This window comes from Ostrea edulis, chromosome 1 (genome assembly GCF_947568905.1).
Source record: "Ostrea edulis chromosome 1, xbOstEdul1.1, whole genome shotgun sequence".
NCBI classification, from domain to species: Eukaryota; Metazoa; Mollusca; class Bivalvia; order Ostreida; family Ostreidae; genus Ostrea; species Ostrea edulis.
Window position 1 is genome coordinate 110,803,036 of NC_079164.1, and position 16,812 is coordinate 110,819,847.

General features: G+C 35.0%; 1 protein-coding gene across 2 annotated transcripts in view; it reads left to right on the top strand.

Annotated features, from left to right (window-relative positions):
* The window catches only part of LOC130051329 (hemicentin-1-like), a 485,422-nt gene that overhangs the window by 14,239 nt on the left and 454,371 nt on the right, over nucleotides 1-16,812 (top strand). For both annotated transcript variants that reach the window (XM_056153294.1, XM_056153293.1), the window contains exons 4-5: nucleotides 11,116-11,412; nucleotides 13,573-13,869. In XM_056153294.1, coding sequence (XP_056009269.1) covers nucleotides 11,116-11,412; nucleotides 13,573-13,869 — 594 coding nt within the window. The remainder of the gene's footprint in view (nucleotides 1-11,115; nucleotides 11,413-13,572; nucleotides 13,870-16,812) is intronic.

The window sequence follows — 16,812 nt, forward strand, 5'->3', positions numbered from 1 at the left end:
ATAAGTGGGACCTAAACTAAATTCCTAACAACTTCAAAATAAATAATCCCTCGGATACAATACAAATGAAAAATTTTGCAATGCAAATGGAAATTATACAATGCAAACGAAAAAATTATATAATTCAAATGGAAAATATAGAATGCAAATGGTAAATTATACAATATGAATAGAGAATATAGAATACAAATGAAAAAAAAATTGACAATGCAAATGGAAATTATAGAATGCAAATGAAAACTTATACAATGCAAATAAAAAATATATAATACAAATGGAAAGTGATACAATACAAATGGAAAAAATCAAATATTGCAACGTTTGACATGCCATACTGTTGACTGAATAATGCTGTTTATCTCTTAAATGTTATGTGGTTACATTATTTTGTTTTGTGCAAACACCATTATGCTATGATAAACTTTCAAGTGATGGAGATTGACGTGACCGGTCGACAGGGGATGCTTACTCCTGCTAGGCAACTGATCCCACCTCTGTTATATCCAGGGGTCCGTGTTTAGCCAAAGCTCTATTTTATATTGTTTCTACGAGTTATGATATTGATCACTGTTCGTTATCTTCACCTTTCATGCAAATGCATATGTGATTGGGATCGTATTCGGTTGCCCGAGCCTTACAATGTTATAAAAATAATGAATGCAACATATACAGATTTGCCATACACTTGTCTATTGTGATAGATTAAAGACTTACAAATGATATTAACAAAAAATGTTTAGCAACTTGTCCTACTAATTGGCCACTTGACTAGATGGAGGCTTGCTCACTCGGCATTTGGTTATTCATAACTCGGTATAGAGTGAGAAAATTGGTCACTTGCCACTTATCAAGCGTACCCTTGTCACACAGTGCACACATTGGTCACTGGTTGCTTCTCTCTAAGTGAGCACATTGGTCACTTGTTCACCATATACATGCTTTATGTCACCTGATATATACATATACACTGCATGTTTTTTTTATATCTGTGCTTTCGGTATTTATTAATTAAATAAGCTACATTATTTCTACTACCTATTGACAATAAACACTTATGCTAATCAGCTATTCATCCATCATGTCTAACGATCCTTTGTTCACACAACTGGGAGACTTTCATGGCGTATGTGATACATGGGTACCTTACTGCTATTTTAACATCTAAATCATAACACTTGTTGCAGTGTTCAAATGACAATCGATACCGTAGTTTATACAAAAGAAATTTAGCATACTCGTGCTCATAATAATGCAAACAAACTATTCATTTTATTTTGATACATACAACAGTTTTTCTTCTATAATCCTCTAATCAAGGAATCTGTTGATTATAAATATCTACACTGATTTCTTCAATTCTCAAATTCAACAAAGGGACGTAGCTCTCGACCGTTTCAGACACTTCAATGATATATCTAAACGCTCAACAGCCGAGAAGAATTTACAAATTTAATGAAAATACAAGTACAAAGTTGTTTTTTATATACAAATATGCATTTTAATGTGCATTTATAGATATATAAATGTGCATGCATCTGCAAAATACCAGATCATAGTCTAAAGTATTTCTGATTTTTGGCGTTTTTTATGTTTATACGATATATCAGTCCTGTTTATTTATTCTTTAAAATGCATTCTAAACTCATGTAAATCGCTTCATACAATACACTGGAGTGGTGGCTGATTTGTACCACTTTGCAATTTGTCATCTTGTCGTTATTTCGAGGTGAAAAGACGACAAAACGAAAAGACGACGAACGATAATTAGCAACTTTTTGTCCTGAATTAACAGGAAGTCGAAAAGACGACAAAACGAAAAGTCAAAAAGACGACAAATAACAGGCGAAAAGAGAAAAAATAAAACCTGCATAATTAGCAACTTTACTTGTTGTCTTTTCGCTTGGCGTTTTGTCGTCTTTTCGAGGCGAAAAGACGACAAAAACGAAAAGTCGACAAAACGATAATTAGCGACTTTTCGCCTCGAAATAACAAAAAGTCGAAAAAACGAAACAACAATATAGATTTTCCCGTTATTTCGCTATCTCATTTTCTAGGAATTCAATATCAAATTTGCTGCGATTTCGATCATTATTAATTACATTTACGAAAAGGAAACATCTAAAATTAAAATATAGTTCTTATGTACTTGTATTCTAGTGAAGATTTTTTTGTAAATGTTACATCAGGCATGTTAGATTGGAGATGGGGTTGGGTAGGGGCCCTGGTCTCTCCCCTTTTTACAATTTACCTTTCCCGTTTTTGCATACAAATCTCATATATTCTACATGCAAAGATCGACTGATTTGCCCCTCTCCCCTCCTCCTCTCATTTTTAAAGTAATAGTGAAGGTGGTAGATGCTGGAAGTGATGAATTGAAGAATACGTGCAATGAACTACCCACCCACACCCACCTCCTCCTACGATGTATAGGATATTGAAATTTGGACAGAGGTAACCAAATTTCATTTTTTCTTACTTGTCAAGAATTTCATCGCAAGTGTGAAGTGAACTCCGGCTTCCCCCGTCCCTACTTCGTAGGAGGAAGGGGGGTGTTTCGTTCAGTGCACGTATTCTTCAATTTAGCACTTCCAACATCAACTACCTTTCTCTACTAATTTGAAAAATGAAAAGGGGGGGGGGCGCAAATCAATCAAACTTGTAAAAAAAATATGAGGTATGTATGCAAGAATAACGTGGAAAGTAAATTTTAAAAAGATAAGAGACCAGGGCCCCTGCCCACCCCAACCTCCAATTCAACATGCCTGATGTAACATTAACAAAAAAAAAAGATTTCTTCAGTAGAATACAAGTACATAAGAACTATAATTTAATTCTAGATGTTTCTCTTTTTTTTTTTATATAAATGTAATTAATATATGTATGATATAAAATTGTGCTTGTTTGTGAAAAGACGGGCTAGAACTGATAACTTGTGTCAAACGAGCACCCCTCAAAAACAAACTTTTCACCACGTGTTATATTGTAGGAGTTATGAGATTGATCACTGTTCGTTATTTTCACCTTTCATAAATACAACCCATTGGGCCATTTATTTACGAATCCAAATGAGAACCATTTTTCGCTAATCTTTGTACCGCGGAAAATATAGCTTGGTGGTTGATTTTTATGTTTGTAGATGTATATATCTCTGATAAAGCTTTTGTCGATATTTTCAGCATTAGGATCACACTGTTGCTAAATCTAAAATAGTGATTAATTCAGATCAGATTTCTTATCGTGTACATGTCGCCAGAGTAGAGTATCACTGGTGTTCCTCTTCTTTTTAAAGATAAAAAATCGTGAAGAGAATTCAAAACATTAACTACAGTTCAATGTACTTATATCTTTTTATATTGTAAAACTCAATCGTTTCATTTGCTCGGTAAGCTGTATGACAACTCTTTGTACTAATGTGACCTCAATATTTTAGATGTTTCTCATTTCCCTGGCATATTTTCATCTTTTCTCCATTATCAAATTTTCATGATTTTAGATTCATTTCTTTTGTCTTTTGTCTGTGTGGTTTTATATTTTGTTCTCTTTTTTTTTTAGTTTTCTATATAACTTTTCCTTATAATTCGCTTTATTTTATCCCTCCTTTCAATCCTCCAAAAAATTTGAAATATAAAGCAAGAAGATGAAAATAGTGTCATATACAACACATGTATCCGGGAAACATGTTTATTGAATCATACTCATTAGGATGCTTATCATAATAATCATCATGTATATTATTAAACGCTTGACTAACATAGATTACGTAGTAGGTAATTTGCACTATGATTATGATAGATAACTTGTACTTTAAATATGTCACATCTCCATTTCTTTCAAGATAAATGTTCAATTACCAACTGATAATGAAAACAACAAATGTTTGACTTGTCATTTGTAATAATGAATTCAAGATGTAAATATTTAACAGTTAATATTATTGATCACCAAGGAATCCTCCAGAATGAATTGGAATAGCTCTTTCTGAGCCACTAAAATAAATTCACATTCACAATTTCACAAATGCACATAGTCGTATTCGTCACGAAACCTTAATGGCTTTTTCACTTCACGCCCAGATTTTGTTTTCACCGAATTTGGTATTACTTCACATCTGGATCCTGATTCCACGGTGCTTGGTCCAGTTGGAATACCTTTTCACGGCTGCATGTCTTCCCCCTTTGCTTTCTCTAGATTACGACTGCCTGGTTTGAGTGTTTGTGTTCCTTTTTCCTTCATCAGGATTCTTGGGCTGTAGGTACATTCACTGCTGTACGGTTTCAGGTTAAATTCTTCCTCTATGGTCACACCTTTATGAACTGATTTCGTAGATTTTAAGTCACATCTGTTCCTACGGTACTTTTTACCATTGCTCGTTTCAACAATATAGAACGAGGGGTTTCAGGCTTTTCCACAACAGATCCATGCATCCATTTTTCGTTGTGCTTGATCATCACATTTTCTCCTTGAACTAATTGTTTCAAGTCAGATGCTGAGACATGCCGATCAAATTTCCTTTTCCGCTTAGCTTAACGAGTCATGAGGCTCTCTCTGCCCAATTCTGCATTATGTGGTTTCAACAGAGTTGATGAAACAGGTAATTTTATTTTGAGTCTCCTAGCTAAGAATAGCTGAGCTGGCGATAATCCAAGTTCTTCCAGGGGAGTATTCCGATAATCAAAATAACAACGTGAGGATCATTTGCTTTTTTAAGCAAGTGTTTTATTGTTCGGATCATACGCTCCACTTGTCCATTGGATTGTCGATATTGAGGGCTTTATGTGACATGACGGAATTCGTATTCCTTTGCGAATTTCCGGAATTCAGCACTGGCGAATTGAGGTCCATTATCCGACATGGCTTCATCTTGAATACCATATCTTGCAAATTGGCTCCTAAGGTGTTGAATAACACAGTTGGATGTAAACTGATCTAGTTTTGCTATCTCTGACCATTTCGAATAACAGTCCACTGATATGAGATACTGGTTTCCACAGAATTCAAACAAGTCCATGGGTATTTTTGACCAAGGTCGGTCTGGGACTTATGAGGAACAAGGCTTTCCCTTGGATTTTCTCTTTGCTGACAATCACAAATGCTGCATTTGGAAATGATGTTTTTGATGTGGCTTCCAATGGAAGGCCAAAACATGACATGCCATAGCTTTGCATTATACAATGCTTAAATGATAGTCATGAGTTATCTCCAACATCTCTTTGCGACAAGCTTGCAGTATCACTAGTCGTAAACCCTTGTATATCAAACCATCTATACAAGCAAGTTCATATCTGTAATTCCAGTAGGTACTTATTTCTGTAGGAAGTTGATAATGTCTCCCTGGCCATCCTTATATAATAGCTTTCCTGAGCAATATCATTTCTAGATCTGCTGATGCTGCTTTCTGTAATTCAGCATAATGTTCTGGTGTTTTGGTAAGTACGACAAAGCATTGACAGAGAGCTCATCAACTAACTTCTCAGTTGTCTCATTCAAATAATTTCTGAAAAGGTGATCAGCAACTGCAACTGTACTTCCAGGCTTGTATGTAACATCCAAGTCGTAACATTGTAATTTGAGGACCATCTTCTGCAGACGAGCTGGAATTCCATGTAATGGTTTACGGAAAATTGATGGTAGAGGTTTGTGGTCATTTTCTACTTGAATTCTTCCATAAACATATTGATGGAATTTCTGACAACCTTACACAATAGCCAATGTCTCTTTTCTAACTTTGAGTATTTCCGTTGTGTTTTGGTCAGAGCTCGTGATCCACAAGCAACAGGTTTGCCACTTTGAACAATTACAGCTCCTAGTCCAGTTGAACTGCTGTCCACAGTAAGCAGAACTGGTTTCTCCGGATCAAAGTATGTGAGCACTGGAGTGTTTGTAACCACTCCTTGAGCTTTTTGAAACTTTGTTGTTTGTCTCCATCCCAATGCCATGGCACTTCATTTGAGAGTAACTGTCACAATGGTGCGGATTCCTTAGATAGATTGGGTAGGAATTTGGCAAAATATTGAATGAATCCCATGAATTTTCTCATCTCCTTCCTGTTACTTGGTAGAATCATTTCAGTCACTGCTCGAATTTTCTCTGGATCTGCCTTCAGTCCTTCATTACTTAAAACGTGGCTAACATAAGTTATTTCCTGTTTGCGGAATTCACATCTGTCTGCGCCAAGTTTCAGATTATATTATCTGGTTCTATCGAAAACTTTCTTCAGTCGTTGATCATGTTCCTTGAAAGTTCTACCCCATATAAGGATACCATTCACAATCACTTCAGCACCTTCTATATCCTCCACCATTCGTGACATCACACTTTGGTATATCTCCGACGCACAGTTCAGACCAAATGTCATTCTCAAGAATCTAAACCTTCCCAGAGGTGAGTTAAATGTACATAGCTTAGAACTTTCTTCATCAAATTGGATTTGCCAGAATCCAGAAATTGCATCCAACTTGGAGAAATATTTGGCACTCGGCATGCGAGAAACTATTTCATCAATAGTGAGCATAGGATAATGAGGTCGCTTTATAGCTGAATTGAGATCTTTGGGATCAACGCAAAGTCTAACTGAACCATTAGGTTTAATAACAGTCACTAAGCTTTTAACCTATTCCTTTGGTTCAGACTGTCGAAAAATGATTCCCTCCTGTTCTATTGTTTTGAGTTTGTCCTTGACCTTTTGGCGAAGAGCAACAAATATGCGTTTTAGTGGATGTACGACTAGTTGTACGGTTTCCGTTAAGTGTATGTTGTGTTTACCAGGTAAACAGCCAATTCCGAGGAATAAATCTGAATAGTTCTTCTGTATGAACTGTTCTATGAGGTTCTCATCAGTGTCAATAGTCGACTGTGACACACTAAACATTTTCTGTACTAGTCCAATCTCATGGCTTGATTATGGTCCAAGTATGGTTGCTGTTTTAACTTGTACCACTTCAAATGGAATGTTGACAGTGTCCTTGTTAAATGTGCATGGTATCACAATACGTCCTTTAGATTCCATGGTATGTCCACTGAAACTATTCAACAAGGCATTCGATTTCTGCATCGATTTTTGGAATTTCAGAGTTTGTAAAACACTGTGACTGACAACATTACATATGGCTTCGGTGTCCACATGCATGATAACAATTTTGTTATTCACTTTGCACTTCACTGTCCAGTCAGATTTTGGGGTCACTGAGTTCACATCGTGTATAACACCCATAAATATACCACTACCACCACCAGTCACTTTCCTTACTTGTACTATCTTTACCTGTATACTCATCCTGCACTAAGATGATTTTCTTCTGTTTCTGACTTTCCTTAGTTTACTTGTGTCGGTCTAATTGTTGACGTTTAGATATGCACATACTGGCAAAGTGGTCTGGGTTGTGACACAAATTATATGATTGTCCTATGGCAGGACACTTTTCCTTACGTGAATGCTCATATCCACAGCGGAAACATTTCTTCTGTTTCTCCTTATATGTGCGAGGTGTGTGTTGCCTCTTCTTCATCACCATATTCACATGATGATCCTCTTCTGTAAAGTTTATGGTTTTGAGTTGTTTCTGTTGTAATTAACATTGTCAAAGCGCGAATCTAGAAAATAGAAAATATTCAAGGGGGCGGAGGGGGGGGGGGGTTCAACCTGAAGATTAAGTTTTTACTATCATGATATACATTTTGTGGGGTTTTTTTTATCTTCTGTGTTAGGTTTTATAGGTTAGCTACCAAATAAAAACGCTCTTTAAAAAAGAAATTAAAATGACAAACGAATTTACAAATGGGTACATGTATGATCAAAAGTTCAATGTCTGACCCAAAAAATGCTAAATTCACGTAACGTAATTTGTATTAACGCCCCACCAATTTCAAATTAAATTTGATGAATGTTGAAAATAATGAAAATCAGTGTGTGAAAATCGATGTCGGATGACATAAACTTACAAAAGTTTATCCCCCCTCTCCTAACTATTTAAGTTTAGATTTTTATCCGATATCCAATGCGATGCAGTAATAATGTTCCCGGAAAAAATATAGATACCATACTCTGATATCTCTCTTTCTCTCGCACTATCTTTGTAAAACCATAATCAAATGGGTGTGTGTGTTGCAACATCAGTACCCCCCTCTAGATCAGCTAATGTAATGTACATGCGTTGTTGCACATGTAATTCTGCCTATCTAATTGTGTTTTGGTCGTCCAAAATATTGAAATTTTTTAATGAAGAATTGATGATATGCTAAAAATACCATGACCCTGATCTAAATAAGTAAATGACGAATATTTACAGAATTTGTTACATCATGACCCAACATTGCCTACGAAAAAATCACACAATGAACATTTAAGTAAAATCAGTGACTTAAATTAGTTTACAGTCACATATTAGTTTTCATGAATTGAGGACCGCATCGTGTTGTGCGTCCCCTGTATTCAGGGGGAAATAACTCGCGCTGCATTGTGAAAAATGTATTCCATTTAGAGATGATTTTATTCAAATATAAGAATTTTTACCACGTGAAATTACGGAAACTGGCAAAATCAGAAATTTAACGTACAACGTCACAGTAAAAAAATATATTTAGTCGATGGGAATTATATAGATCAATCGGACAAGCGTAAACTCTATATAGCCTGGATAGTCAAGATCGTAGCGACTAGCCTAGGGGCTAGGTATGGTGGCTAATTTGTGCAATTTTACAATGTGTTGTCTTTTCGTTTTTCTGAGGTGAATTAAATATCGTTTTGTTGTCTTTTCGCCTCGAAATAACAAACAGACGATGACGTGTAAATCGGCAGAAATCAAGCACCATACCTACATGTAACCCCTAGACTAGCCGCTACGATCTTGAACGCAGCCCGCTGTTAACTGGTATTGCGAATTAAGTTAACATCTTATACGGCTAGTTGCCTTATTGACCTATTAATCAGGCGCGTGTAATTAGCCCTGTTTGGAAGTGCAATTCTAGCATTAGCATCATTTGTATAGCACTTGCTAGTTTAATAAGGATTTTAAAACACTTTCATTTGACATGATTGATCTAAAACGGCCAAAATTCTATTTAAATCACAACCTGACCTTACGCCAGAAAAGTGTCACAGTGGGTTGATATTTTTCTCTTGGATGTTGAAAGAAATTCTTTATGCAACAGTTTCCAAATAAAATGTACTCTCATGGCCATGGTGGGACTTCACCGAGAACTTTTTAACATTGCACAATGCAATATTTGTGGATTAGAGGCTGTTGCAGTTTCTTTAAGTTTTCTCTCACATCTTGTTATTATATTTTATATTTTTGGTCGGGTTGTACAATGTGCAAACAGTTTATAAAATGGTGAATGACTGGTGGGCAAACGACAATAGCGTTCCTGTAATAGTACCTACTTTGTGTAATCAACGATACCTATTACCTATTAACTCCTCTTACAGCATTTATTTGACATCCGTTAGACCTTGAACAGCTGTTATGGAAGCATTGTAAATGTCCATTTGTCTTTACGGAAGTGATCAGGCATTTTTGAAAAATTTACATGTGCATGGTGAAGTTGAACTTCGTCATTTTTTTTTAAAGCATGGGACTTTATGTAACCAACTCAGCTTTTACTTAACATTTTCCAGACCCTGTACATTATAGATGTCATAAAAACATTGAAGATATACATGTAATATTTTAAAAATGCTTCTATTTTTTTCTGGAAAAAGTTTACCTTTAATTTGTCATTTTCCAGTATGTTTCTACTGTTGTTCCTATGATAGATAACATATTTTACAAGAACCCGGTCATATCTGTTTTTGAATCAATTTTTTTTGAATATGTTAATGTCATTGTTCTTGAAATTCTATTAATTGCATTGTTATTGTGTTTTTGTAATGACAGTTTATATAGGATCCCTTAATTTCGAGCAGACAGTACCAGAAGTGTGCCGCAAGTTTGCTGCAAACTGTGCTAGAAGTCTGCAGTAAGAGTATGCCGCAAGTTTGCCTCAAACTGTGTGCCAGAGGGAAAATTTGCATACGAAAAGTATACTTGCGGCAAATGTGCTGCAACTAGTTGCGGCAAACTTGCCGCAAATGCACTGCAAATTTGCAGCAACTGTATGCCAAAGGGCTTATATTTTGTTAAGGATGTTACACTTCCCAAAAATTCCCGTCCCATAAATTTGGTGCCTGCACCAATGTTTCTTGTATCGTATTGTCATCCTTCTCTCGCCAGAGGGCGCGAGGAACTCTGGGTAGAGAATGATATTGTCATACGATAAAATCGGGATCATATCAGCTCTATTGATAGATAATAATACATCCTATGCCCGATCCTAATTCATCACAATAGGATTTACAGTTCGTCACAGGATCGCAACGTCGCACTTGTTTGAATTAACAAAATGCAAAATATATTACGGAAACGAGGACTTGGCTGATTTGGAGAATACTTGTACAATTTATAACCAAGTTCCGGTCAGCTTAGTATATTCCGTTACGCTACAACTCCAACATATAAGTAAGGGAGAGTTGGAAGCTGATTCACTATTCGGAACTAAGCAATATCTGATATATTTACGTGTTTGAAATATAATTTAGTTTCCAAGACAGCAACATGGGTCATTGGAAACCACAAACATAAATGTAGTATAACCTACTATCGCCATCATTGTCAACAACATTTTTTCATACTTGGTCACCATACGTGTTACAAATAGTATAACTTATCAGACCTGATATATGTGATAACACTATGGTCTAGTTTGCCAATACAACCTATCATTGGATTAAATGCTATCGGACGTGTTTCGTACCGATTGTTATACCGTTCTTCAGCACACTGGTTTTGACTACGGATAACTCCGTTTACCTTATCAATATATAGAGATCGTGGCGGGTGTGGCCGGTCAACAGGGGATCCTTTCTCCTCCTAGGGACCTGATCCCACCTCTGGTATATCCAAGGGTCCGTGTTTGCCCAACTCTCTATTTTGTATTGCTTATGGGAGTTATGAGATTGGTTTTTATTCGATAGCTTCACTTTTCATGTGTTTGTAATATCTCCTTTTACTGAAAAATGTTCTCTTGCTAAGATTTTGCCAGCAAAAAATAGGAGACAAATCTTGAATTTTGATTCAATAGATGCACCCCCTACTGTCCCACAACTGACAGCTGATGGATCTACGTCAGTGGATGAAGGACAGTCCATTACATTACGGTGTACTTTGTCGACGCTTGGTAACCCTCACATCACGTGGAGCTGGGTGTGTGGAGATGACACACTGACCACTGGAGTGACCAATACAGGGACGAAGTCAGTGCTGACATTGACAGGCAACAGAAAGTACAACCAGAGAACGTGTCAGTGTAGAGCCACAAGTCCACGACCGTCATTGTCGTATAACAGGACGTCAGGAACACAAACCATCACTGTCTACTGTAAGTACATTTCTAAAAGTTTATACCCACATGAAGATACAGAGATTACTGTAATCAAAGTTACTTTCACTTGGAGTTGATGTTTAAACAAGCATATATCAATCCGCGAGAAATATTAAAATTGCATCTGCATTTGATGGAACACTTCTAGTATACCGGTCCCCAAAATATAACGCTAAAATAAGTGCCGCCAAAGGCGGTTTAGTATATATACAGTATACGATCGCATGAGCGATCGGTAAAATCATTAAAACGGCAAAAAATCGCAAAATTAAGCCCCAAATTTAATTCCTTGTGTAACATGAAGTTTAAAAAACTGGTTTTTAAATAGTTTTTAAGATTCAATATGAAAACAGAATGCAAAAATACGTGCATTTTGTGTTCCAAAATTGATAGAATCCGTTGTGTAGAAATATTGTGACGTGTGCGTTATCTTGCGTAATTCTCCTGAATATTATCGTCACTGATGTTGATGAAAGCAAACTGAATTTCTTCTTGGATTGAGAAAGGATACTGATTCTTCCTATTTTGCAAAAAAAAATATTCTAGTAAGTGCAACATTGGGGAAAAAACTTTTAAAAACGCTTTAATCCATATTTTAGCCCACGGATACATCCGAAATGGGGGCTGCTCCCAACGTCCTTGCTTAATTTCTTTAAAACCTATATAATAGACTCACATGATCACCTTGATTTATCAGGGGCTGCCGCTCCTGATCCGCCGCTTCCCATGTGATTTATCAATATTAGTGGTTGAAAGTGGAAAACTGTATTAATTTCCACTCATTTTAAAAGCTATCAGACATACAAAAACAGAAGTATGTGCAAATCACACATTTGCGTTGTACAGAATATTTATAATAGATAAAAACTTGTTGAAATGACAAATTTTAAATATCAATAATTTAAAAAAGCTGCTAATTCATAAAAATGTATAAATTAATTGTGGATATTGGGGAAATCATGTATAATAAACATGCAGTAAACGCAATACCAGACTAGGAGTTATTGCCCTTGACAACATTTTTTAAATCATAAAAAATTGATTATCTATGGAAAATGGAAAAAAATTCAATATCAATAGTTTACCAGATTTTTTATTTTATGCAGTGAATAGAATTCCTCTCAATGATATATTTCTAATATGCGCAAATTTTATTTTGATAAAGATTTTTGCAAAAACCTATGACATCACATGAGGATCAATCAACCTTAAATACGCTCAATCGCCGCTGGGCTTTCTAATACATTTTATTTCACGAAACATTAGCGAGATTCACGTCTCAGCATCCGAGGCGAAAATGCAAATGGCGGTGTGTTTACAGTCCGCTTAGCAACGACAAGGGGAATAACTGCTCACGTATAGTCGCGTGCTATTGGGGATCGGTATACTAGAAACTTCCCGTAATTACTCTGCTATTTAATATCCCTTTACATCGAATTTAATTTTGTAGTGGTCACGAAAAAAACACCCTAAAGAACAAGGTCTGTTTTTTTGCAATTGTAATTACCGTTACAGAAAGACATCTATTACTCAACCAATTTAGACACTCGAGTGCAAAACGTTAAGATCATGATATTGTTGAAATAGTTTGGAGAATTTTCATAAAATCAAAATAATGGTTATATGAATTCGATCCAATAGGAACATATAGATTATCATCATTGTTTCCAGAGACCACAAAGGCGTGTACTTTATTAGAAAATAAATTAAAATACATGTATCAGCGGGAAGAAAATTTACAGATATTACATGTAATAATCGACTTGTAGGGGAGAAAACGGAGGTGATTTATATATATATATATATATATATATATATATATATATATATATATATATAAAGGATTATCTCCCTCATGCATAGCTCTATCCTTGGACGAATTTGGCTCCAATTTTTGGCACTCTAGTTTTCCTTTTACCTCTCACAAGTTTATTGTTATTTCGAATTTCAAAAATTTTGGCTTGAGCATCACTGAAGAGACATGCATCTGGCGCATCAGAATTGGTAACCGTATACGTTTTACATATGATAGTTTAATATTGATTTAATCGTTAACAAAGGATTTTTGGTGTTAATGACTGTCATTTACGATATCAGTAAGTAATACTTTATTCATAAAAGCATCATTGTGGCTATGGCTGCTTTCCCTTTAAATAGATACACCCCCTGCTGCCCCACAACTGACATCTGATGGATCTACGTCAGTAGATGAAGGACGGTCCATTACATTACGGTGTAATTTGTCTACGATGGGTAACCCTCACATCATGTGGAGCTGGATGTGTGGAGATGACACACTGACCACTGGAGTGACCAATACAGGGACCCAGTCAGAGCTGACATTGACAGCCAACAGGAAGTACACTCAGAGAACGTGTCAGTGTAGAGCCACAAGTCCAAGATCATCATTGTCATATAACAGGACGTCAGGAACACAGACCATCACTGTGTACTGTAAGTAAATTATGAAATTCAATAACTACATTAATTGATGTGTAGGAACAGTTCCCGACTTTGATCAGTTACAGGAAAGCGTTGATCCTTTCTTCATTTTGTTTACTTCATCTTAACAAACGTCCACCTTTCGAGATTATAATGCATTGACGGTTTATATCCAACGGGATGAAACCCGAGGTTTGAAATATGGTTTATCAAGAACACAGCAAAAAATATTTAAATCACTCAAATTATCAACATTTAAAATATATTCAGACAATGTCTAATTCACTTTCATTACCAAATTCATGAAATAAGAATTAATGTTCATAGTAAGCCTATTTTGAAGTACTTTTCAAAGTCAAAGTCTGGTGCTGATTGTTTTCTGAATGTCCTGTTCTTCATTATAAAATGTTATTTATGTGACTTAGTGAGAAACGTGGACTTGCACTGCCAGTTGGTCAACTTTCCAACTGTGTTGTGAAATGGGATACATATATTGTTCATAGTGTAGCACAAGTTATTTCCCCTGAATACAACACGATGGGGTCATCAAATGATTGCGTCATTATATACGGATTAGATAGAGCATGTACTATTTCTAATTGTAATTCAGTGTCAGTTAGGGAATTTTTGTAGAAATTAAGTGCAATTACTGACCAATGACATCCCTGTACAACATTCTTAATCATTTATTATATTTATGTGTCTCGTATGTGATTTATCGCAGTCCACGGTATCCTGTTTAGATCAGAATAATAAGGATGAGCAATTCGTCATTATTACTTTTTATCAATAGTATTGACGACCAAAAAAACTGCAATGAATATGCCAGAGATTACACATGCAACCAACGCATGTAATCATTAACTTTTAAGACTATGTGGACAAAATATGTAGAATAGTACATCAGATGTCAATGAACGGAACACGTTTTTGTTTTAAGTATATCGAATCTGTATCTCTAATGTAATTTTTCTGTTGGAATCTGTTTTCTAACGCACGCGAGTGATTCAATTTCTTTTTAAAAAAATGTTTGTGTAAATCTATTTAACCAAAAGTACACACAAAATTTCATCAAGCACGTAGAGAGAGAGAGAGAGAGAGAGAGAGAGAGAGAGAGAGAGAGAGAGAGGCTGCCTTATTTTTTCCAACAACGTACCATTATTGTTATCTTTACATGCTAGTCATTGTAACTAGAAAAGGTTAATCTACAGTTTGTCCTCTTTTCTATATAGTAGTATTAAATGATTATGAAACCCCTCCCCTCCACGATTTAGGATTTAGAGCTTTTGGATTTTGTTATGTTTCTTTGTTTGATTTTTGCTTTTAAAGAATTTTCAAACAATAATTGTGAAGTCAACTTATCCTCCTCCCCCCCGCCCCTTTTTAAAAACAATGTTACATACCTGATTGTATTTAAATATTATCGTATGGTTTTATAGTGATTTTGTTCCCAGGTGTCTGCTATTTATTATCATTTTTTTTTTTACAGAATACTCATGCAAATTGTGGTATTGATAGACTTGAACAGAATTAAGCACCAAATACTGGATACGTCTACCCCTCCCCCATTTACACCCCTTCAATTTAACGAGATGGATATTCTAAAAAGTGTTCTTTGAAAAATCGAATAAACTAAACTTTGTTTTTGTAAGAGATATGATACAACATGTTAAAATTCAGCCCATAATAAAGATACCGTAAGTTTTACAATACCGTATTTGTCACTACTATTTAGGACCGCATCGGTATACACGCCACTTCCGGTTTAAAGACAGTAACTGCAAAATGAAGGCCATTAGAACAAAAATGCAGCATATGGTATCATGTGCATGTCTCAGATATCTAATATTTTTAAATTCAAAATTCTTATTGAAGTGATTTTCAATGCATTGGAACGTACATGTAGTGAGTTACGTTTTTGATTCATTGATTTCACTGAATTGATATCAGTAACAAAATAATCTAATAATTACCGGGAAAATAGAACTTTAAGTACGGAGTAAATGTTTCTGATTTATAATTGCGTGCTTATGCGTATATATATATATATATATATATATATATATATATATATATATATATATATATAGGTAAAAAATAAAATTGAAACACGAAGACGTTTAGTAAAGCTTTAGCGCTTTCATTTCAAATCTTCAGAAGATTTAAAAAATGTAAAGCTTCTGAAGATTTGAAATCAAAGCGCTAAAGCTTTACTAAACGTAATCGTGTTTCATTTTTATTTTTTACCTATACTTTAACCGATCATTGCGAAAAGTAAATATTATATATATATATATATATATATATATATATATATATATATATTTGATATCTTTTAATGCTATTGATACCATAAGGATGTGTTTGCTCTAAAATGTGCGTTTTAACGTTTAGAAATAGTTGTGAATTTAAATACAAATATGATAATTGAAAACGATAGTAAAAGCGTTGCTGTATATAATTCTTGAATCTGCTGAATATTTAGAAATTTCGCAGGGTAATTTCAAGCGCATGAAACATAACTGTGTCACTTAATAAACTGTTTTAAAGACCGCATTAATGAATATTTTGATTCTAATTGGATGCACTCAAGACATGCCTGTTGCATGATATTATACAATGACATCTGTATTTTATATTTTCTCTCTTGGCAGCCAGTATCTAGAATGTATGCAAATGATTTAATTAAAAACTTATTTCCCTAAAACAGTTATAACTCTTATCTACATGGAATATACCGCTAACCCCCGTGTCTCGAATATCCGTCAAAAGGCAGTTTGATTAATTTTATGATCATGTAATGATGTGACGTTCCTATAGGTGATAAAATACTAGGCCGATTTTAATTGAAAAATTTGATAATAATTGGCTTGAAGTGCGTTCACATGTGATTCAAACTATACGAAATGAAAGTAAAATTAGTAGCGCCATATATATCATTCATTTTCTCCACAA